The following is a 23,203-nucleotide window of genomic DNA, read 5'->3' as shown; positions in this document are numbered from 1 at the left end:
CTGGCAGGGGAGGGGGGAGGCTCCAGCCAATCCCCTGCAGCCTCGGTTGGCTTCCCAGTGGGGCTGCTCGCAGTGCTGCAGGTAGTGGTGCTGGTGGCGGTGCTGGTGTAGGGAATGCCACTGGTGGGGGGAGGCTCCAACCCATCCCCTGCAGCCTCAGAAGGCTGCCCACTGGGGATGCTGCTGCTGACAGTGCTGCAGGAAGTGGTGCTGGTGACTGTGCTGGTTGCGGGAATGCCAGTGGTGGGGGGAGGTTCCAGCCCTTCCCCTGCAGCCTTGGACGGCTGAACCGCCATGGTTGGCGTTGGGGGCTCAGAATCAGTCTCAGCATCACAACTTCTGTCCTTCCTGCCTGCAGGCGCAGGACTCTTGCCCTTCCCAGGTGGTGGTGCCTCCTTGCCCTTGCCCTTGGCAGCTGGTGGCGCCTCCTTGCCTTTCCCCTTGGCAGCTGGTGGTGCCTCCTTGCCTTTCTCCTTCTCTGAAGGTTTGGGAGTGGAGGAAGAGGGAGTGGTTGTAGGAGGTGTCAGTCAGCTGTGTTTGGGTGCAGGTGCATGGGTTGGATGCTGTTGCAAGTTGGATGGCTGTTGGGTGTCTGCATGCTTGCATTTGTGTACTTTGGGAGGAGGACGCACAGACACAGTGGGAAAGGACACAGTGGACGTGTGCATGGATGTGGAAGTGGTGACTGCCAGTGAGGGATGTGTAGTGCTATACGTGATGGTGATGGGTGTAGTGGATGAGGATGTAGTGCATGCAGGTGTGAGTGGGGATGCTATTGGGACGGTGGTGGATGACTAGGAGGAGGGGGACACAGTGGAGGCAGTGGATGTTGGTGTGTCTGCATCTGGATGGTGTTTGTGTGAGTGCCTGTGGGATGATGTGTGGTGCTTGTGTTTGCCTGAGCCACTCCTGTATGTTGTCTTGGGTGCATGCTGGTCTGAATGTGTGCTTGGGATAGGTTGGGCTGAGGGGAATGGGACTTGGTAGAGGAAGTTGGAGGGGGGAGGCTATAGACAGGGACAATGGCTGCCATCAGGGAGGAGGCCAGAGCCTGGATTGACCTCTGTTGGGCCGCCATGCCAGAGTGAATGCCCTCCAGGAATGCATTTGCTTGTTGCAAATGGCCTGCCAGCTGCTGGATGGCATTCACTATGGTTGACTGCCCAACAGAGATGGATCACAGGAGGTCAATATCTTCCTCACTCAGGGCAGCAGGGTTGCTTGGGGCAGGGCCTGAGGTGCCTGGGGCGAAGGAGATGCCCACCCTCCTGGGTGAACGGGCATGGGAAACTCGCTAAGGGGCTGCTGGGAGGGCAGTGCTGGTCGAGGGGGGTGGCTGTACCTGTAGTTGGGGTGGCCACAGAGGTGTCCGCCACCACCAGGGAGCTTCCATCGGACGAGGTATCACTGTCCCCTCCTGTCTCCGCCGTGGTGCTCCCCTCTGTCCCACTGGTGCCCTCACCGTCGGTGGATTTGGCCTCATGGGCCATGTGGGATGCAGCTCCCTCCGTCGCCGGGGCCTCTGCTCCTCTGCCAGATTATGCTAATGCACAAAAGGGCAAGGTGGCAAAACAAAAAGGGGGGGGGAAGAGAGAAAGGATACACTTGGTCAATGGCTGCCCCAACACCACTGTTGGCGTACACAGCATCCTCACACAGGGAACAGGCCTATGCACTATGTAATGCACTACCAGTCACAATGCTAGTCACCAGCCCAAGGACAGGAATACCTAACGCCTATAGCAGTATACCTGACACCCACAGACCCCTGCCCAGTAGTGGATACCTACAAGCTTTGTAGAAGGTGGTGTTCATCAGCCCCTGCCCAACATGGGGCCTACGCTGCCATGTCCAGCCTGGCCTAGGGGCACCCACAGTCCTACATCCCCCACCCGTAGACCACCCCACCACACGCAAGTAGTAGATTTGGAAATTGCACTCAACCCCTTGTGGCTGCTGTGATGCCCTTTAGGTGCCCATCCAGCTCCAGATAGGCAACTGCCAGTATGCGGAACATCAGGGGGTTCAGGGTTCGATGGGCACCCCTTCCTTGTTGAGAGGCCATCCCCAGCTGGGCTTCCACCGTCTTCCGTGCCCAGCGTCTCATGTCCTCCCACCGTATGTGACAGTGGGTGTTCCACCTGCCGTAGAGCCCCAGGGTCCGCACATCCTTGGCGATGGCACACCATCTACCCTTTTTCTGATGGGCACTGACCTGAAGACAAATAAACACAGAAAAAGGTATCAGTCATACCGTCCGGCCTCTTAAGCTCATGGCCTACCATAGCCCTCACATCCCCTCACCCCCAGACATTGCCCACTAGACATGCAGCACGCTGCCCAGGACCCTTCCACCAACCCTCCCCTTGCACGAGGCCCTCACACACAGCACTACATTCATGCCCCATGCATCGTGCTCACAGTGTACTCACTAGTTGATCTGGAGGCCCATACAGCATTGGGTACTGGGGTAAGACCCCATCCACCAGTTTTTCCAACTCTGCAGCGGTGAAGGCAGGGGCCCTTTCCCCAGTGACTCGAACCATGGTCGGTTCCAGACACAGGTCACAGCAGCACTTGCAGTGTAGGTCCTCTCCTGTTGAATGTCAGGTAGCAAGTGAGAGAAAAGATAGACAATGGCGGTCACGTCTGCGGCGGAGCGTACCGTCGCCGCCAGTGTACTTCACCATTGGCCACTGTGACCCATAGGGCCCAATCACAACCAATGAGGAGTTGCACAGCGGTACTCGACCGCCTCCTGCAACGGCGCGCAACGGCAGCGGCATTACCTCATTTCCACATGTCCATCCACACAGTGCAGCCGGGCGCCATTTCAGGGGGGCAGGCCATGGCATCTAACTGCGTCACAGCACACATAGGCATCATTTGGGCTTATCCAAAACACACTGTTTTGGTCACAACATGCAATGCAGTGTACAGTTTGGAAATGTGGAATACTGACCAGCTGCTCCCCATTTTGCCCCCTAGATTACAACTGCTGTGGATGAATAGGAGATGGAGACATCCCCCCGTGTACAGACCCCTGGTGGACTTGGCGACAATGGAGGACAGGCACATTATCCTCACCTACAGACTTGACACTTCCACAATCACAGAGCTGTGTGCCCAATTGGAGCCAGCCCTGATATCTGATATCCATCACCCCACTGGGATCCCCCCTCTTGTGCAAGTCCTATCTGTGCTCCATTTCTTGGCAACTGGTTATTTCCAAGTGACAGTGGGCTTGGCAGCAGGAATGTCTCAGCCAATGTTCTCAATAGTGCTGACAAGAGTGTTGTCTTCTCTGATTAAACACGTGCACAGCTACATTGTTTTCCCCCAGGTTGAGGATTTGGCCACGGTGAAAGCTGACTTCTATGCAATGGGACATATCCCCAATATTATTGGGGCTATTGATGGTACACATATTGCATTTGTTCCCCACCTCCTGGAGAAATTAACAGGTGTTCAGAAATCGAAACAGCTTTCACTCTATGAATGTGCAGATAGTGTGCCTGGCGGACCAGTACATCTCCCATGTCAATGCAAAGTATCCTGGGTCTGTGCATGATGCCTTTATCCTGAGGAATAGCAGCATCCCATTGTGATGGCTCAACTCCAGAGGCACCGGGTGTGGCTAATAGGTGAGCCCATGGTTCCCACCCAGCATATGTTGGTGTATGGGTATGGTTTTGGCCCGAAGGGTTCGTGTTTGGCTAACAGGTATCCATCGATATTTGCAGGTGACTCTGGTTACTCCAACCTCTCATGGCTACTGACCTCAGTGAGGAATCCCAGGACAAGGGCAGAGGAACGTTACAATGGGGCACATTGGTGAATAAGAAGAATAATCGAGAGGATATTCGTCTTCCTGAAGGCCAGGTTTCGTAGCCTCCATCCAACAGGTGGTTCCCTGTGCTACTCACCCAAGAAGGTCTGCCAGATCATCATGGCATGCTGTATGTTGCATAACCTTGCTTTGAGCGGCCAGGTGCCTTTTCTGCAGGAGGATGAGGCTGGAGATAGACGTGTGGCAGCAGTGGACCCTGTGGACAGTAATGAAGAGGAGGCAGAGGATGAGGATGAGGACAACAGAACAGAAATCATACAACAGTACTTCCAGTGACACAAAGGTAAGACACTAACTGGCTGATTTTCCCACTACTATGACCACTTACTGTGCCCTTTGGCATCTCTATTTTCAGATATCTGTGCCCCACTCTGGCTCCTGGTGTGTTGACTGCTGCCAACTACAGGTCATATGTATATATACACATTACTGTACAGTTGAATTGCAATGTTTACAACTTGTTAATCGAATACTTATTTCTGTCAATTGACAGACTCCATACTTGTATTTGTTCCAAGGGTGTTTATTTAGGTGCTAATAAGTGTAGGGGGTATTGCAATGGGCTGGGATGCCGATTGAGGAACGTCCAGGGTAGAGTCCAATCTATTTGTATCACAGGTGCATTGTCCAAGGGGACATAGGAAGTGGAGTAATGGCAGTTCAAGGTGGACAGGGTGACAGAGTGGGACACAAGGGTGACATTGAGGGGAGTCTTATTTCCTGGTGGGGGTCCTTGGCAATGTTCTCTAGCTTCTGCCTGGATCACAGGGACTGTTTGCATGATGGTTCTCCTTCTGCAAGGGGGGGTGCTGGTGGCCTGTTGGTCCTGTGGTGGGGCCGCCTGTCCACTAGCGGCAGCGGAGGTGGAGGGCTGTTCATCGGTTTGGCTAGTGTCAGGGGCCCACTGGTGTGCCACTGCCTCCCTCATGGTGTTGGCCATGTCAGCCAGCACCCCTGCAAAGGTGACCATGGTGGTGTTTATGTCCTTCAAGTCCTCCCTGATCCCCAAGTTCTGTCCCTCCTGCAATCGCTGGGTCTCCTGCAACTTGTCCAGTATCTGGCCCATCATCTCCTGGGAATGGTGGTATGCTCCCAGGATGTTGGTAAGTGCCTCCTGGAGAGTCGGTTCCCTGGGCATGTCCTCCCCCTGTCACACAGCAGTCCTCCCAGCTTCCCTGTTGTCCTGTGCCTCTGTCCCCTGAACCGTGTGCCCACTGCCACTGACCCCAGGTCCCTGATCGTCCTGTGTTTGTGGGGTGGCCTGGGGTCCCTGAAGTGGTGGACACACTGCTGATTGACGTGTCCTGGGGACAGAGGTATGGGCCCGCTGGGTGGGTACTGTGGTGGTGTTTACTGAGGGGGGAGGCTCTGTGGTGGTATGAGACTGTGCCTGGGTAACCAACTGTCCGGAGATCCATGATGGCCCAGGTTGGTCATCCAGAGCCAGGCGTCCAGAGCTGCTGTAATCGCTGTGGGCCTCTTCTGGTGGTGGACTGGAAGTTGCAGGCACCTCCTCTCCAGTGACATTGGGTGCGGGGACATGTGGGGATGTAAATGCAGTGTTATTGTTTCTGTGTGTGTCATCTTGTGCATGGGTGTGTTGCTCTGTATGGCTGTTATTGCCCTGGCAGATTTGCCTTTGAGTGAGTAGCTATTCGGTGGGCTAGGTGATTCTCTCTAGTGTGAATGCAGTGGTGATAGGTGTCCATGCAGGTCTGTGAGTGGTGTCCATGCATTAGTGTTACATGCAGGGCTTGGTATTGGGATGAGGGGGTTGTGATGGTGGGGTATGTGGGAGGTGGTGAAGTGATGGGAGTGAGGGTAGGGGTTTGTTATGGCATGCAGATAGGTGGGGTGATAGTAATAGAGATTTGACTTACCAGAGTCCAGTCCTCCTCCTACTCCTGCCAGGCCCTCAGGATGCATGATCGCCAAGACTTGCTCCTCCCATGTTAGTTGTGGGTGAAGAGGTGGGGGTCCACCGCCAGTCCGCTGTACAGCTAGTTGGTGTCTTGCTGCTGTGGAACATACCTTCCCCTGTAGGTTGTTCCACCTTTTCCTGATGTCATCCCTTTGCCTGGGGTGCTGTCCCACGGCGTTGACCCTGTCCACGATCCTCCTCCATAGCTCCATCTTCCTAGCAATGGATGTCTGCTGCACCTGTGATCTGAATAGCTGTGGCTCTACCCGGATGATTTCCTCCACCATGACCTGTAGCTCCTCCTCTGAGAACCTGGGGTGTCTTTGTGGTGCCATTGTTGTAGTCTGAGTGGTGTGTGAGAGGGTGTGTGGGGTGATGTGTTGGGGTGTGTGCTGTAATGTGCGTGGATGGTATATGGGTGTTGGTGTTTTGTGGCTCTGGTTCTGTGGGTGCTCTTGGTCTCCCTCTCTCAGTTGGCAATATTTTTTAGTTGTAAGGGGTTGTGGGTAATGTGGGTGTGTGTTTTATAGTGGTGTGGGTGTGGTGTGTGTATGTGTGTCAGGTGTGTGTAGTTTGAATTGTCCAATGTGGTGTAGTTTTGTATGTGTGTGTATTTTGAGCGCAGCGGTATGTACCGCCAATGGTTTGCCGTGGTTGAATGTCCGCCGCAGTGATTCGTGGGTCATAATGCTGTGGGTGTAGTTCTGTTGGCATAACAGTGTGGGTTTTGGTACCGCCAATTTATCACTGACCTTTGGGCTGGCAGACTTGTGTATGTGTCTGTGTAGTGACAGATTGGTATGTGTGTCATAATATGGGTAGCGGTAATCCGCCGCGGCACCAGTATGTTGGCAGCGGTCGGCATGGCGGTAGGCAGGACTTACCGCCAATGTCATAATGGGGGCCATAATTTTATAGGCTGCCATCACACTAAAAATGTCCTTCTGGGAAAAGGTCATCTGTTGTTCCTTGATAAAAAGTCTGTCACCTTGGAGTAAACATAAGTGCTATAGAAGTTTAACAAGAGCTAAAAGGAAAGGGGTTTCACTTGGCTGGGGGCATTGGTGCAGCTAAGGATAGTGCAAGGAGGCATGAAATTCCATTCTGTGCAGGAGTACTCAAACTGGGTGCCTGTTGCTCTTCACTGTTCTGGCCAAGGGAATATTTCTCTTGTATGGGGATGGGGGCAGGGGTAAGGAGGGGGAGCAAATGTGAGGAGCAATCATTGGTGACAAAATGATTCATCACTAGATTTGGGAGCTCTTTCCTATAGTGCCTACCAGTCAGAATTCCCATGAAACTAGAATCAATCATACTTTATGCATCAGGCATTTGTGCCACACTTGATACCCACCGACATGAAAACCATAGAATGGAAGTTCTGGATAATGCTCCTTCAGCTTCAAAGACATATCCACTCTTTTGCATGTTGGAAAAGAAATAACTGTTTGCACGGCCCAGAGCATGCTTTTCACCCTTTAACAACTGCAAAAAAGGGGATATCAGCTACACAGATGTACGCAATTAACCCACAGGAGAAATAGCAGACATTTACCTCTTTTTTGTATTTCCCTAGATTTGTCTGTTTAACAATTTCTACTATCTTTGGAGTACTGCTGTGCTCTTTGGTTTGCATCAGAAAAAAACAAAACAATAGTTCAACTGTTTGCTGGGAAATCAGTATGGGGGAGGGGTAGTTAACTGGCAAACTTCTTTATGAGAGCTGTCAGAACAAAAGCCAAATGGGTTTCACAGATTCACAATATGCCACAGATAGTACATAATCAGAACACGATCAAACAAGAGCACAGAATCAGAAAATGCAACATGTTGCACAGAATTAGAACACATGACAGGTAGCAGAGCTCACTCATGAAAGGTCAATGACTGATTCAGGATCCTATGTCAAGCGGTATGTTGGGAAACTATCAATGCCACATGGATAAGAGTTGAAAAACAGAAAGTCAAGAGACAATGTACTTGATAACTACCTCTTGCCCAGAATTTGAAAAATGTACACGCCTTGGCATTACTGTTCTGTGTTCCCTTTTCTCCTCTTATTTTTCAATGCTCACACATAAATGCCACAAGTTACATGCATGACAACAAACATTGACATTAAATTGAGACTAAGGATAGATAAACCAATGGAGGAGTGAGTGCATTAATTGATAAGTTAATGGGTTATGGATGAGTGTATGGATATATGGGTGGGTGACTAATTGCATGAATGAACAAATGAATGAGTAAACCATATGTTCATATAACAGATGCCTGGACGGATGGACGAATCATTTAGTTCAATGATGGGTGAATAGATAAGACAATGATTGACTGCATGGATGATCAAAGCTGTTTCTCCCTCATCCATTAATTTCACCATGTGACCAGTCATCATCCACTCAGGCCAGCACAATCAACCACACTTGCATACTCACTTATCCAGGTGCATTCAGTGACTCTCTCATCCATACCCCAAGGACAAATATGTTCCCACACCTACCTATTTGTTACAAAGTACTTTAATAATCAAATAAGACCTTTGACAGATGCTTGTTTGAATTGTGTGCTAAAATTGAACAATTAAAATATCTGTATTTGTGATATTTATTTTGCACCATCTTAAATCATTAAAGTGAGATATCAAACTGAAGGCCTGCTGAATTTTTGTCTGTTCAGCCTTTAGCAATAGTACCATATCATCAGTACAGACTGGTTTAATTTTGGGCTTGTTCTTAGTGCTACAGCAAGTGGCTCAATGAATAGAGCAAAAAGAATCAGTGACATTGGACACCTGTTGGAAACTGGGTTACTGGTTGAAGGGAGTTAAACCCCACTCAAACAGGAACCACAACATTTGTCAGGGTGAAGTCACAAGCAAACCCCAAATTAACCAGTGCTCAACCCTCTAGAGGCAATTTCAAAATTGTAATTCAAAATACGACTTTAACATAAGAGGATTTTTCATTACAATTCCAAAGACACCAAAAATGAACTATTTAACTGTTCTCATTTGAAAGATATCTTAGTAAGTGTAATAAGGTAACTCCAATGTTGTCCTATGGTACAGGTAGCCTTTGCAATAGTGAAAAATGCATTTAATAGTTTTTCAATAACAAGACATGTAAAACTTAAAAGTTTATGTCCTACTTTTTAAATACATTGCATTCTGCCCAGTGGGGTGCTTGGCACCTACTCAAGGGGTGACTTGTATATGTTAAAAAGGAAGCTTTGGATATGGCAAACAGTTTATCTTGCCGAAATGGCAGTTTACAACTTCACACAGAGGCAGCAATTCTAGGCTTGAGACAGGTTTGCATGGATATTTAATTGGGTGGTACAGCAAGTGTGGCTGGAACAGCAAGCGCTGCAAGCCTACTCGTAGCATTCAATTTACAGGCCCTGGGTACATGTAGTACCACTTTATTAAGGACTTACAAGTAAATTAAATAATGCCAATTGGCGACAAGCCAAAGGTACCATGTTTTAAAGAGAGAACACACACACTTTAGCAGTGGTTAGCAGTTGTAAAGTGCATAGAGTTCTAAGGACAACAGAAACAAGATCAGAAAAACATGGAGGAGTAAGGCAAAAGGTTGGAAGAAGACCACCCTAAGTTTGACAGATCTACAAACACCCCTATCAAATCTTCTCAGTAAAAGATATATTCCTTAGAGGCTTCTTATTTAAAACCAGGCAGGTCGAGGATGTAGCATATGATGCAGCTATCTGCCTAATCATTCAGGGGGGTAAGCCCAAATTTTTTAAAACTTTGAATAAAAATCTAGGGCCAGATTTAAGAAAAGTGGCGCTGCAGCCAGTGCTTCACCACTTTTCTAGCATCTCTTAGAGCCCCCTAACACCACCATGCACCAGGGCGGTAGTTAGTTTTTGATGCTAGTTCGGAGCTTTGCAGGATCATCGTCCAAAATGTTGACCCTACTCCTGCAAAGCCCATTGACTCCATTGTGACCAATGGTGTGCCTCCCCCCACTCTAACCAAGCGTTAAAAAAGTGGCAAAAAAATGACTCAAAAAAAATCTTAGATTTCTTTGTGCCATTTTTTAAGCTCCCCTAGAGGGGGAATGCCCACCTTCCATACATTATGCATGGTGCAGGCATAATATGGCGCAAGGAGTTACAAAGTGGTGCAATGCATGCATTGTGCCACTTTGTAAATTTGGCGCTGCGATTTTGGCCTTGTTGGACCACAATAGCATAAATAAAATGCTGTTAATATGGCACAAGGAGGCGCTAGTGGTTCTTAAATCTGACCCTTAGACTAATCAGGTTGAATGTTGTCTCAGCATCTAATAGAATGACAGTCACCAGATTACCAGAAGTTTAAAAAAAAAAAATCAATAGCTTCAGCTACAGAGTGAATATTTGTATGCAATTACCATGATGGCACAAAACTATTTTGGTCTGAATGTAACAAAAGCAATGAATAAGTAAGTATCATTGTAGCTAATAGTTTAGTTTGAATTTTACAATAACTACTAAGCAATGTGGTCATTTTGAACTAGGGCCTAGGGGACTTTTGCCTTTCTTCCGAATATGCACTTATACATGGTAGCTGGAATCTCTTTACTGATTAGGATATAATTGAATAACTTTAGGATTGGACACAATAGTTCATGTAATACTTAATAGATTACCTCTGAAAAACCATCCTCTCCATCTGCCTTATAATTGGATAAGCCGTTAACAGCTGTCAGCACAGGAATATCCAATAAATCTAAATAGATTTTAATATTTCCTTTTGGGTAGGGGTTTGAGTGATGTATGTTTTCAGAGTATGTAGGTTTTCACATCCATAGTAGACAAGATCTAGCAACCGCTATAGCGATATATATCAATCATATAAATTTAGGGTCCCACTTTCCCAGAGGGTCATAGCCCAATGCTAGCAGCCAAAGACTTGGAACTATTTTTATCTGTAGGGCTATTTCAAGATACCTGTCCACCTTATCCCAAAATTCTTGAATGAGGCCACACCAACCTACAACAAGTGTCCAACAACAGCTGCTTTACATCGGAAGCAGAGACTGGACTGATTAGGATTAACCTGCGCTAAAAATTATGGGGTCCGATAGAGCAACCATTTACTAAAATCTAACATTCTGTGCCAATTGGCTCTTCTCAATACGTTAAAATTCAGCTGATTCATTTCCACCCACATTTTCTCTGTTAATTCTAACCCTTCATACTTCTCTCATTTTCGAATTGCTTTTAAACTGGGATCCGAGCCCTTCATTTCCATGAAAAGCCTTTTCCATTAACCCGCCCGCTTATAGCACTAGGTTCAACCAGCTCATTGACTATCTTTTGAATGCACCACATTCGGCTACTATTAAGGCCACTGAAAATATTTAACATTGATCCATAGGACCCTACAAGCAGGAAATCTCCCTGCAACCCTTCCCCAATTTCTGACAAAGTTTTCCACTTCTCACCAGATGGAAAGTCACAAACTTTTCCGAAATCCAGCATGCTCCCACTTTCCTAATACGTCATGATCTAACCGGGTGCCGGATTCCATTACCAATTCTAATGAGGCTGTAAAGGTATTAATATAAGGTTTTGAGAGCCATTGCGACTGTAGCTGTTACAGTAGAACAATCCAATAATGCTGTCTTAGGGCATTCCTGGACATTTTATGTACCACAGTCAGTTGAAAGTATTTTTACACAGTGTAAAACACAACATTTAATTGATGGCTGACTTACTCATTATGAGATACAATGAAATATAAAATCTGCTAGCTACTGCAGCCTGTAACAAGCATTTGCAAAGCAGTAGGTCTCATATTTGCCAGAGTTAGAGCTATTGGCATTGTAAATTCATAACTGGACTTTTCTTGCCGCATAAATTGGTCAACCCTGCCTCATATTTTCATCTTTTCCTGCCATACAATTCCAGTGGCCCACCATTTAACTAAAGAACGTTCTCTAGCCTTCTTCCTCTACCTTAAAACATATACAATTATCATATAAACCTTTGTCAGAAATACATTTTTGGCATTAGAGTGTAATGCACAAAACGCCGTAATAAACATATCATTTGAGACAGATTGAAGGATGAAAGGAAAGAGGGATTGGGGAGTAAAGATGAAGGACGTGAGGCATACTAATGGGGTCATGGGCCCTGCAGTAAGAAAGGAAAGTGGTTGACTGGAATTTCAGTAGGAAAATACAGCAGCAAGTAGAGTTGGGTGAGGTCCGTAGGTCACTGGGCCCCGGTGCCACTGCCCCTGTTGCTCCATTGATAACTAGGCCTCAGGAGGGAAAGCAGAAGGGGCAGAAAAAGATACAGCAGACAAAAGGAAGAAAGCGATGAGGCCGCAAAGAATTAAAAGAAAGAAGGGAAAGAAAGAGCAAGAAAATAAACACAACTAAGAGAAGGAATAGAGTAAGTGTGTATGACAAAAGAAAAAAAAGGAAGGAAGCTAGCGAACAAAAGATAAAGAGGAAATAATAATGAAAGAAATGTGATAGAGACAAATGAACATTACAGAAAAAAAGAAAGATGTTGAGAGAAACAAGCATCAAAAGAGCCAGGACATGTATGTACTGACACATTTGCCACAGACACACAATGGGAAAACCACTTTGACACTTCAGGTCCCAAGTGACTTGTGGCTTCCACATACAGATGGGAAAAAGAGGGATTTATAGTAAAATGTGAATTGACAGATAAAGATGAGAAAAACACCAGAGGAAGGAAGAAAGATAATAAAAATTTAAAATACCCATACCAAGTCAAAGGAAATAGCAAATAAAAGAGACAAACAATGAAGGGAAGAGAAAAATATAGTGAAAGAATGAACACCTGTTTAAGAAAAAAGAGGATTGAAACAAAGAAAGAAATAACCACTTTTTTGCAAGCTTGAAAGAGGAGGTAGAAAAGGGAAATAAAAGAAAGAGAGGAGTATAAATAACCAGTTGAAAGAAAGAGCAAAACTGTTAACATGTGGATTTTAAGAGCTGGAAAGAGCAAAGTGGGGGAGAACGACAACAGTAAGAGTAAACAGAGTACAGGGAAGAACAGAGTGAGATAGGTGAAACAGACCCTCCCAAATAAAGATGGCAGCTACGAATAGATTGAATTGGCTCCCCCACATCCACAAACAGACGTCAGAGTGTGGAACAGCAGGGAGCACTGCAGAACAGCAGGAGGTGCATTAGTAGAGCTGTATGTGAACACCAATACAGCAATGTTGGGGCTTTTCAGATCAGGATTGGGGTTATAGACAGATCTGTGTCCCGACCCAGTCCTAAAATAACAGAAAGGTAGGGGTCAGAAATGAGAAACGGAGCGCTGTGTAATTCCTGCCATTGGAATAATGGGGCACTGCAGGTTAAGGTTGAGGTCCAGTGACAGAACTGTATGTGGGCTGCAGTACTGGAAGAGTAATGGGCACACAAAGTCAAATATGAGGTATGCTAATGGAGCAATGTGTGAAACCTAGTATTGGCATGCCAGTGTTGTCGAGTGTTAGCCTGGAGAAGCCCAGGTGAAGCTGCGAGTGGGGCCCAGCATGGGAGTGGCATAGCCTCTGAACCACAGAAGCAAGGAGTCCTGCAGGGCATGTATGTGAGCCTTCATACTGAGAAGAAATGTGCACAGAATGTTAGACTTGATGGATTCTGGCAGAGCTGTGGTGGTTCCCATCAATAGTGGCATTGGATGTTACACTTGGGGTGCACTCGCTGAGCTGTGTTTTGCTCTTTTGGGTCCAGTATTGGCTTGGTAGAGGGACTGAATATTAGAATTGAACTGCTGTAATGGAACTGTATGTGAGCAGGGTCCCAGCATAGGAAAGGAAGTGATCTCGCCAGGGTAGAACTGAAGTGCACGGATGGAGCTGTGCTCGAGATCCCAGTGCTGGAATAGCAGTGTACTGACCATAAGAACTGAGGTGCTCTGGCAGACAGCGTGTGTGGGGTTCCTGAAATCCTGGCACGGCTGAGGGCTTGGAGTGCGTGAACAGAGGTGCACTGATGGTGCTTCGCCCGAGGTCCCAGTACTGGAACAGCAGATTGTACTGACTGGAAGAACTGAGGTGGTCTGGCAGACAGCTTGTGTGGGGTTCCTGGCACAGGCACAGCTGAGGGATTGGAGCATGTGAACCGAGGTGCACTGATGGAGCTGCGCCCAAGGTCCCAGTACTGGAGCAGCAGAGTGTACGAACTTCAAGAACTGAGGTGCTCTGGCAGACAGCATGCGTGGAGTTCCTGGTACTGGCACAGCTGGGGGCTTGGAGCATGCGAGCAAAGGTGAACTGATGGTGCTGCACCCAAGGTCCCATTACTGGAGCAGCAGAGTGTACAGACTGCAAGAACTACGCTGCTCTGGAGTGTGTGAATGGAGGGGCACTGATGGAGCTTCGCCCGAGGTCTCAGTAGTGGAGCAGCAGAGTGTACTGACTGGAACTACTGAAGTGCTCTGGCAAACAGTGTTTGGGGGGTTCCTGGCACTGGTACGTTTGAGGGCTTGGAGAGTGTGAACTGAGGTGCAGTGATGGAGCTGTGCACGAGTTCCCAGTACTGGAACAGCAGTGTTTACTGACTGCAAGAACTGAGGTGCTCAGGCAGACAGCTTGTGTGGGGTTCTGGCATTGGCACAGTTGAGGGCTTGGAGTGTGTGAACTGAGGTGCACTGATGGAGCTGCGAGTGGGATCCCAATATGGTGCAGAAGTGGGCACTGTTTCTAAGGATTGCGGAGCCCTGGTAGAGCAGGGTGCCAAGGATATAAGCAATTACAAGGGATCCTCTAGTCAGGCACACTTGGTAATGAAAATCCAAGCCAAGGAAGGGTGGGAACCAGGCAGCTGAGAGAGGGTGGAGAGAGTCCATAAAGACCAAATGTGGCCAAGATCACAGCCTGATTTATAGCCTTGTTTACAGCTAAACTCTGAGCAAGAATGCTCTGCAATTGAAAAGGGAAGCTTCCAGTAAAAATAAATGGTCCCCTACAGTCCAAATGACGAGGAGAAAGTGTAATTATACAGTAGTTGATCCCTGCTCCCACACAGAAGAAGGAGGGACAAAGAGGCATGACTGACCATAGCAAGCAAGGATTTTTAAATGAAACTGAAACATATGAAATAGCTGGAAACGCACACAGGAAGCATACAAAAGTATACAAGAGGTTGTACGCTCGACTTAAAAAGGTGTGAAGTTTATGTTACTACCTTTACCTTCCCAGCAATATTTGAAAGAAGACCATGACTATATTCAGGTGACTGATTCATGGATCAGGCCTCAACCAGATCTTAAAGATGAGCCTCTGAAATCTTTTGCTAAAGCAGTGGTTTCCAGACTTTTTGGAACACAATTTTGCTAACAATCTACCTTTAAAGGACGTGAGGCAGGGCAATTTTTCAATTAACTAAAGCATTATGTGGTAGCACATTGTGATTTACAATCAACACATTTTCTATTGAAAGGGCCACTAAATTAGCACAGGCATACAGTTTTAGTGATAAACTGTATACCACTCAAATAATAATGTGTGGAAATCGGGTTTCTGTGAATATTTGTGATTTGTGCAGCACCAAGTAAGTGTCTTGATTTGTTTTGATCCTATCAAAATCTCTGTTACCAGCACACTTCAGTAATACAGTGAATCATTTTAGATTGTCTACACTGCAAAAAACAACATCCTACATTGTCACATAATTCACTTTAAAAGCTCCTCTCACGTTTCAGTTAGAGAAAGAAAAGTAAACACCAATCCTCATGTTAAAAGAATACAGCATTCTAGCATTTGACCCCTGTCTTTAAATCACAGCAAGTGTAACAAGCTAAACACAGGAGTATATTTATGAGCCCCTTGCACTGCCATTGTATTATTTTTTGTGATGCAATGGTGGCGCAAACCACCAAATCATAAAGCAACTCTCCATGGCTTTGAATGGTCTCAAATATATGAAGTAAGGTAAAGCACAGCAGATTGTTCTTTTGACTTAATCTGCTCTAGGGAGGTGTTCCATGGGTGTTGCAGTGGGTGTTCCCACACAGCATCCATAGATTTTGACAGATCCCCAGATTTACAAGACCTTGTAATCCTACGGTTGCGCCAAAACCTTATGCCTCCCAAGAAGAGACGTAACAAGGAGAAATATCACTATTTCTCCTCATTATTTCTTTCTATGTGTGCTGCATTCTGCAGCACAGATAGAAAGAGAAAGAAAGCCTCCCAAGATTGTTTTTGTACAGGAAGGTGTCCATTCCTGTACAAAAAAATGCTGCATGTAACACAAACACTTGTACCATGGTGCAAGGTTGCGTGCATGCATTGGCGCTAGGCTGCCTATTTTGAACCTGCACAGGGGGAACAGACAAGAATGCATTGTATGCCATAGAGTATTCCTTCCTTTCCACTATGATGCAGGGCAACGCAAAAAGGTAACTTGCTGCACTACCCTACACCACATCCCCAAAATATCCCCCAGAATTTAAATGCACCTTTATTTATTATTCTGACTTTTGTGACCCACAAACAATCATCTTGTGACCCACTGGTGTGCTTTGACCTACAGTCTGGGAAACAATGTCCTAAAGTGATTTATGTCGATGGCTCATGTTTAAGAGACCGTGTTGGAATTTTGAGAGTTGCATATGCTGTGCACACTACTAAAAGGGTGATTGACACCTCTTTTTTACCTAATGTGCAGTCAGCACAAGTAGCAGAACTGATAGCTCTCAGAAGGCTTTCCAGTTGAACAAAAGATATGAATGTGATAATTTATACTGATTTATGCTATGTTTTGAGGTGGTCCATGAATATGTCCAACTCTGGTCACATAGTGGATTTGTGAATTGTACTGGTACTCTCAAATGCAATAGCCCTGAGCATTATATCTGTTGTAAGCTCTTCAAAAGCCAGTCCAGATAGCTGTTCTAAAGTGTACAGCACATCGAGGAGGTTCTCAAGAGGCAGCGATTTTGCTGATGAAGTGGCAAGGTTTTACACATGCAATGCACCACACTGATAGCAGCAGACACATTCTGCAAGATGCCTGCATGAATAGAAAAGGTCAGGAATTTACAACAGGATGTAGAATGAGGGGAAGGCAGGAGTGGGAGTGAAGAGGGCATAGGCACAATGAAGAAGGGGTATGGGTGGACCTAGAGGAGAGTGTGGTGTTACCATATTATGTAGTAACACAAAAAGATGTTGGAATAAATGCTGAACATTGTCAAACATTCATTCCCAGTCACAGATCAGGATTTAATCCATTGTTTTATTTCCTGTTATAGTCACCCTAAGTAGGAAGGGTATGCCTGGACATGGGTCCCGTGTTCAGTGTGCCACTGAATTCAAGCTAGTGTGGCTGATGAGGGGCGATACACCAAAACCGGTCCCAGCATGCTTATTTCCGGGTCAGGGAGGATCTTGCCTGGCAGTTCAGGCTAGACTGTTCCCATGGGGGGCAGGGTCAAGACTGATTTGCATATGACTGGGTCCAAACTGGGGTGGTGTGGTGAGCAAAAAAACTGGATAGCACCCCGATCTGTGACTGGGGTGAATGTATGACAGTTTTCAGTATTCCAACAATCATCTTTTTTTGTTACTTTAGTTACTAAATTCTATGCTAAAACAAATGGAGAAATTGATCCAGGGTCCTGCACATTAAGGAGGAGGTGCAATGATGGCTACTTAACAGAGAATATGGAGGAATTATCATTTTCGAAAAGTTTCACAGTATTTGGTGTGCCAAAAGAATGTGAAGAATTGAAATGTGATTACAAGTCACTCCCTATTGGCTTAATGACAATTGTTGAGACTTCAGATTAAATTAATAGGTTCCTCTGTGTGCTGACTGTAACTTGCATGTTCTCTAAAGGGATGGAGGCCTACAAAACACCTAGATGTGATGAATTGACTGTGGCAAAATTGTGGTTGAAGGAACTGATTCCATGATTGCGGAGTACTAATGTGCATAATGACCAGAGTGAAAAGTGCCAGAATGAAATAATGAAGCAATTTATGAGGCTGTTGACATCACTTAAAGATTGCACTGTCCTCCGGCCTAGTGGCGTGATGGAATGCAATGATAAAGAACAAGCTAGCAAAACTGTGTGCATGCACCACTTTTTAAGTAGCCTAATTTCCTGGCCCTGCCTCTGGTGCTCATGAAAAACCGATGCACCCCAAACTGAAAAACAGGACTGTCCCTACATGAAATCCTTATGAGCAGACTCATGAGAGTACCTGGATTACCAACTGCTGGGCTTTTGTCAGTAAGTGATGACTTGATTAAGGACTGTTGCAGGACACTATCTAAAGTGATGGTCTCTGTGTTTTCCCAGGTCCAACAGACTGCCCCGGTACCCACTGGGTTCTTGCGAAAAGCCATACTTGTAGAAATTGTTCGCAGCCATGGTGTAAACAAGAATATCAGGTCCTCTTGATTACGAACAGTGCTGTGAAATTAATGGCTACTGACCTGGGTGCATGTGCCACACATAAAAGTGACAGCACCAAAGGAGGATAGTAAGGAACACAAACTCCCCCAAACAATCTTTTCCAGTAAAAAATTGCTACAAGAGTCAGCAGGTTGGATAAACAGTTGAGTCACCAGAATTCAAAAAAGGAAAATATTGTAATAGCAGAAAGAAAAAACAAGGGGGGCTTCAGAGGTAGAAGGTAGTCCTGGTTATCATGAGGCCTGTCACATATTTTAGGACTTTAATCCCAATGGCACTCGGTCAAATGGAAGGAAATGATGAGATTGACATGAGCAAACATCATCAAAATGAATACAAAGAAAACATGTATATCCAGTTGATTCAGACCAACTATGCCTAAATAAATGCATCAACGTGCTTGGTGTGCACTCAAATGTCTGACTATTTAGCCATAAGAAATTAAGTAAGTAAGCACAGAGACCTCTTTTTTCCTTTATCATGTCTAATTACCTTTCCTTACTCACATACAGGTACTCAGAACCTTTTACCAGAGATTGAGGTTTTGAATGAATGAATGAAAACTGCTTCAGTAATATGTAGTTACTGAAATTACTGATTATGCATCAGCTTCCGTAAAAACAAATGACTTTTTCGCTTCACCCAGGTCTATGTATAACATACAAAACAAATAAAAATAATTTATTTTTATCATCAGTGAAGGGATGCATGGAAGAACACAACTAAAATTGTTTTTCAGCCATAATCCCTCCAATGGGATATCCTGAAGTGAAGTAAAATTGAGAAAGCCTGACCAGCTAATTGAGTGGGAGAGGTTTGCTCATGATACCACTGACACCCTTTCTAACATTTCTGAAGAAATTATCACGATATGCGGCAAAACAGGAAAACAGGAAAATAGGAAAGATTTAGACTTTATCCTGGCCAAGAAGGAGGAACATGTATGATAATCAGATAGGAGTGTTGAACTTTTATCCCTGATAACATAATAGGAATGCACAAAATATTATATTTCCATTTCAAAGATTTAGCAGGAAGTGAACGACATGAGCTGGCCAGGGTTTTGGGAGACATTAGAAGACTAAATAGGTAGTTCAGGAAAGTGTATTCTGGGACTCCTAGGAGCAGGGAGATAGAAAAAATATGTAGAACTAGAATACAATTTCCAGCAAGAGGCCAGGCTTTTAAACGATACATAGTAGCAAGAGTGGCACTTAATGCCAAGAGTATTGAATTCTGAGTGTGTAGACCACAATTATGAAACTGAACCAACTTCACCTTGTAATAATCAAAAGAGCTTTGCAGTAGAATGAACAAACACAGACTTCAATTATTAACAATTAAAAAAAAAAATTGCAGAGCTTAGCATGAGAAGCTTAAGGAGTGAGATAATATGTTCTCATTCCAGTCTTAACAAATGAATTGGAAGTTTGCATCTGCAGTGCGAAGAATATGCTGTTTTTCTAATGTTATCTATTGTACCAGGAGTAAATATACATTACTGAGGGTTCATATATCTATCTGTGCTTATCTTTTTGTGTGTCAGACATTGCTTGAGCATTGGATAGGTGTTTGTTATTCAGCTGAATCAACTTTGCTCTCCAAGAATAATCCTACTAACCTGTGTTGATACTGATGCTCATCATTATACTTCTTGGCCAAGAGCTGTGTTTTGGCATACTAAATGGTATTTGATGAGGCATGCAAATTGACAAATATGCCACAGTTACTGATTAAATGGTAAATATTTGATTGTCTTGATCAACTGAGCGATTAATGCCTCACTTTCCTTGAATTCTAGGACTCCCACTAACCTCAAATTGCTTCTCCTCATGTGATTTTTATAGTCTTCTTGTTTAAACTTAAGCTTTTCCACTTGTTTGTTCATTAATGAGATATTGCCCTGTATGATGGCGTGTGAATCATTTACATCTACAACCTGCTGTTCTAACTTTTGTTTTTGTTCACCAAGGAGGCTTATTTTTGTATCTAAAACTTTCATTGCAAGTTGAAGAATTTCCACTATCCTTCTAACCTCACTGTAATAAACAAATCTAAGAAATATCTGGGAGTTTGGATTTTAGAAAAAATATTCAAATCTTTATTAGCTTAACTATGCGCCCCACCATGGACGGGGTGAAAAATGTATTGGAGAGATAGAATTGGTTACCAATTACATTAATGGGGGGGGGGGGGGGGGGGGGTAGCCTTGAAAAGAATTAAAATGCTTCCACTTTATTTATGTATGGGCTCTGCCAAGTGACTCATACAAGTTTTGTGTTTGAAAAACTGTAGACCATAATAAGCTCATTCTTGATGCAATGTAAGTGACCAAGGATTTTTATAAAAAGCCATACTTACTAGAGGTTTGCACCACCACAGCGTCACTTTTGTTTACTGCTCCAGTGGTGCAAATATCTCAACCATATCCATGAGGCCTCACAAAACCACTTTTGCCTTAAATTGTCCAGGAATACAAACATATTAGAATTCCATATTTACTTTCATATTCAATTTGACGGCAAAAACAGTGACCTCTGACATAGTTCTAGTTTTATTAGGAAGCACAACTCATCTTTGTATAATTCTCATAGGTAGATGTAAAAGGTGGTTTACATTGGGATGCTTGTGGCCCACTCCCCCATGACAAGACTATGGAAAGATAATGATCCACTTTTGTTTGATTCCTGGATAAGGAAAATGGGACAATTCAGTTTGAAAAGATTTATTGTATAAGAATGCATTTTCTATATAGTATGACAAAATATGGGATTGGTATTTATTATAATGAATATACTAAGTGATAGTGATATGTATTGTTATTTTGGTCTTCAATATTATGAAAGTGATTGAATAACAAAAAAAGTATTTAAATCATTTGCTATGACTGTCTTACCTGTAATATCATACAGCATGTTTTTATTTTATTAACAAATGTGCTTTTGGTGTCCTTTTATGATTTTGTTAATGAGGAATGCAGATTTTATTGATCTGCATTGTGTTAAGGTTGTTATCTTCAATACGTTATTTTATACATTATATACCAATAACAGCAAGAAATTCAGAATGTTCATGGTCCTTATTCAGTCACAGAATAACGGGATGTTTAGCCAGTCTCTAAAGCTGAAGGAAAATACTCTATTGAACTAATTTCCTTTTGAATTGATTCTGTAAGTATTATAAAGTCGTTTTAGAAAGTCTGGAGTAGTCTGGGTTTTTTGGGTACTGTTTTCAGTATTGAGAATGAGAAAGGGCTACTCGTATATTATGGGCCAGAAATATTTGCTTGCCTTCTTGATTTAAAATATGTTGTGCAAAGTATGCAGTGATTTGGTGCACTTTACCATAAACACCGTTATCTATTTTCTACCTGGAGCCATACAGAAAACAATCTGAACTACTTTATTTTTGTTTGAGAAATTGACGCTAACCTAAATCACAACCCAACCAAATTTGATATTGAAATGTGAGTTTACTCATGTTCCTTTGTGGTAGATTTTCTTTCTGTTGCTTGAGGATTAGCCTAACCATATTTGGTGATCCCAGTATCATGAGAATATTAGAGATATGTTATGAAATTCTCTCTGCCCTACTGGACATTGTATTGCATTTAATTGTATAAACTATGTGGGTAAATTGACAAACGAGCTAGACAGTTATTCTAGGAGACACATTGCGAGTTTGCAGTTTACCCCATCCCTCTAATGCCTCTCATCAATCTCTCGTTCTCACTATGCACCCCAAACCACCACCACCACATTTAGGCACCAAGTACTTTTACCCTACCTATGCCAACCACATGCTTTCATCTTCCATTCAGAACACATTGACTCGGTTTCTTACTCTGAGCCCAGTACAAATCCCAGTCACTGCATTAAAGGATGTGTCCAAGAAACGGGATAGTGGAGAATCTCCACCTAAAGCACCTTTTTCATTCTAACCCAAGGGGTTGAGCAGTGATTTTTCCTGTTTCTCATGGTGTTGATAAAACATTTCTGGCGACTGGATTAAGATATGGTAACTCTGTTTAATACTTAGTAACCCCAATAGAATCTATTGGAACCAGATGCATAATCTCTGAATAACACGTCCTATAGTTTTGCTTTTGACAGAAAATTATCCTTCGTATGCTTCGAGTGCTGTGTTAACCATGCACAGAAATCAATTACTGACATGTTAACTGTGTCACTTTTTTGGCAGGTAGACCCAAGCCAGCAGAGGTACTGGATCCACCATGTATCTGATGCTTGCCGGGAGGCACTACTCTGGAAGTATGGTGGTATCTACATGGACACAGACGTAATCTCCATAAAGCCAATTCAACTAGAAGACTTCCTGGTGGCAGAATCCTCTACCTTGTGCAGCAGTGCAGTGCTTGGCTTCCGTCAAAATCATCCCTTCCTCTGGGATTGTATGGAGGACTATGTCAAAAACTATGATGGGAATATTTGGGCCAAGCAGGGACCACAGCTTTTCACACGCATGGCAGCAAAACTGTGCAAAATGCCAGACTTTGCAACCATAGGAGATGGAATGTGCCAAAACATTTCCTACCTGCAACCAAAGCGTTTCTATCCCATTCCATACCCCGACTGGAGAAGATACTATGCGAAATGGGAGAATGAGGATAATATGTTTGCCATGTCCTATGGCTTGCATTTTTGGAATTACATGAACAGGGATCACATGGAGGTGACTGCAGGGAGCTCCACGGTGGCTGAATACATTTTTAAGAATTACTGCCCTTTAACCTATCATAGTTTGCTGAAAATGAAGCCTAGCTGATTAACAGATTGAGAATTGTGAGAAGAGCTAGAAATAATATTTGAAAGAGAAGCTCCTTTTTTTACTTTTATGTCGAGCAAAGTGTTGTCGGTTCCTCATTATTACTCAGGGAAATATGTCCAAACTATCATGATTAGATTACGACGGATAACTATTTTTTAAAAAGGGGTATCTTAAATAAATAACAAAATATATGACATTTGGAACAA

The 23,203-nt window shown here is 44.4% G+C and overlaps 1 protein-coding gene across 1 annotated transcript in view; it reads left to right on the top strand.

Annotated features, from left to right (window-relative positions):
* LOC138265097 (alpha-1,4-N-acetylglucosaminyltransferase-like) overlaps positions 1 to 23,203 on the top strand; it is a gene marked incomplete at its 5' end in the record, with an annotated part of 650,822 nt that extends 627,619 nt beyond the window's left edge. The window contains one exon of the mRNA XM_069212637.1: positions 22,410 to 23,203. Coding sequence (XP_069068738.1) covers positions 22,410 to 22,994 — 585 coding nt within the window. The remainder of the gene's footprint in view (positions 1 to 22,409) is intronic.

Source organism: Pleurodeles waltl, chromosome 11 (genome assembly GCF_031143425.1).
Source record: "Pleurodeles waltl isolate 20211129_DDA chromosome 11, aPleWal1.hap1.20221129, whole genome shotgun sequence".
NCBI classification, from domain to species: Eukaryota; Metazoa; Chordata; class Amphibia; order Caudata; family Salamandridae; genus Pleurodeles; species Pleurodeles waltl.
Note: the sequence above shows the minus strand (reverse complement) of the source record. Positions and strands in the feature narration are given on the sequence as shown.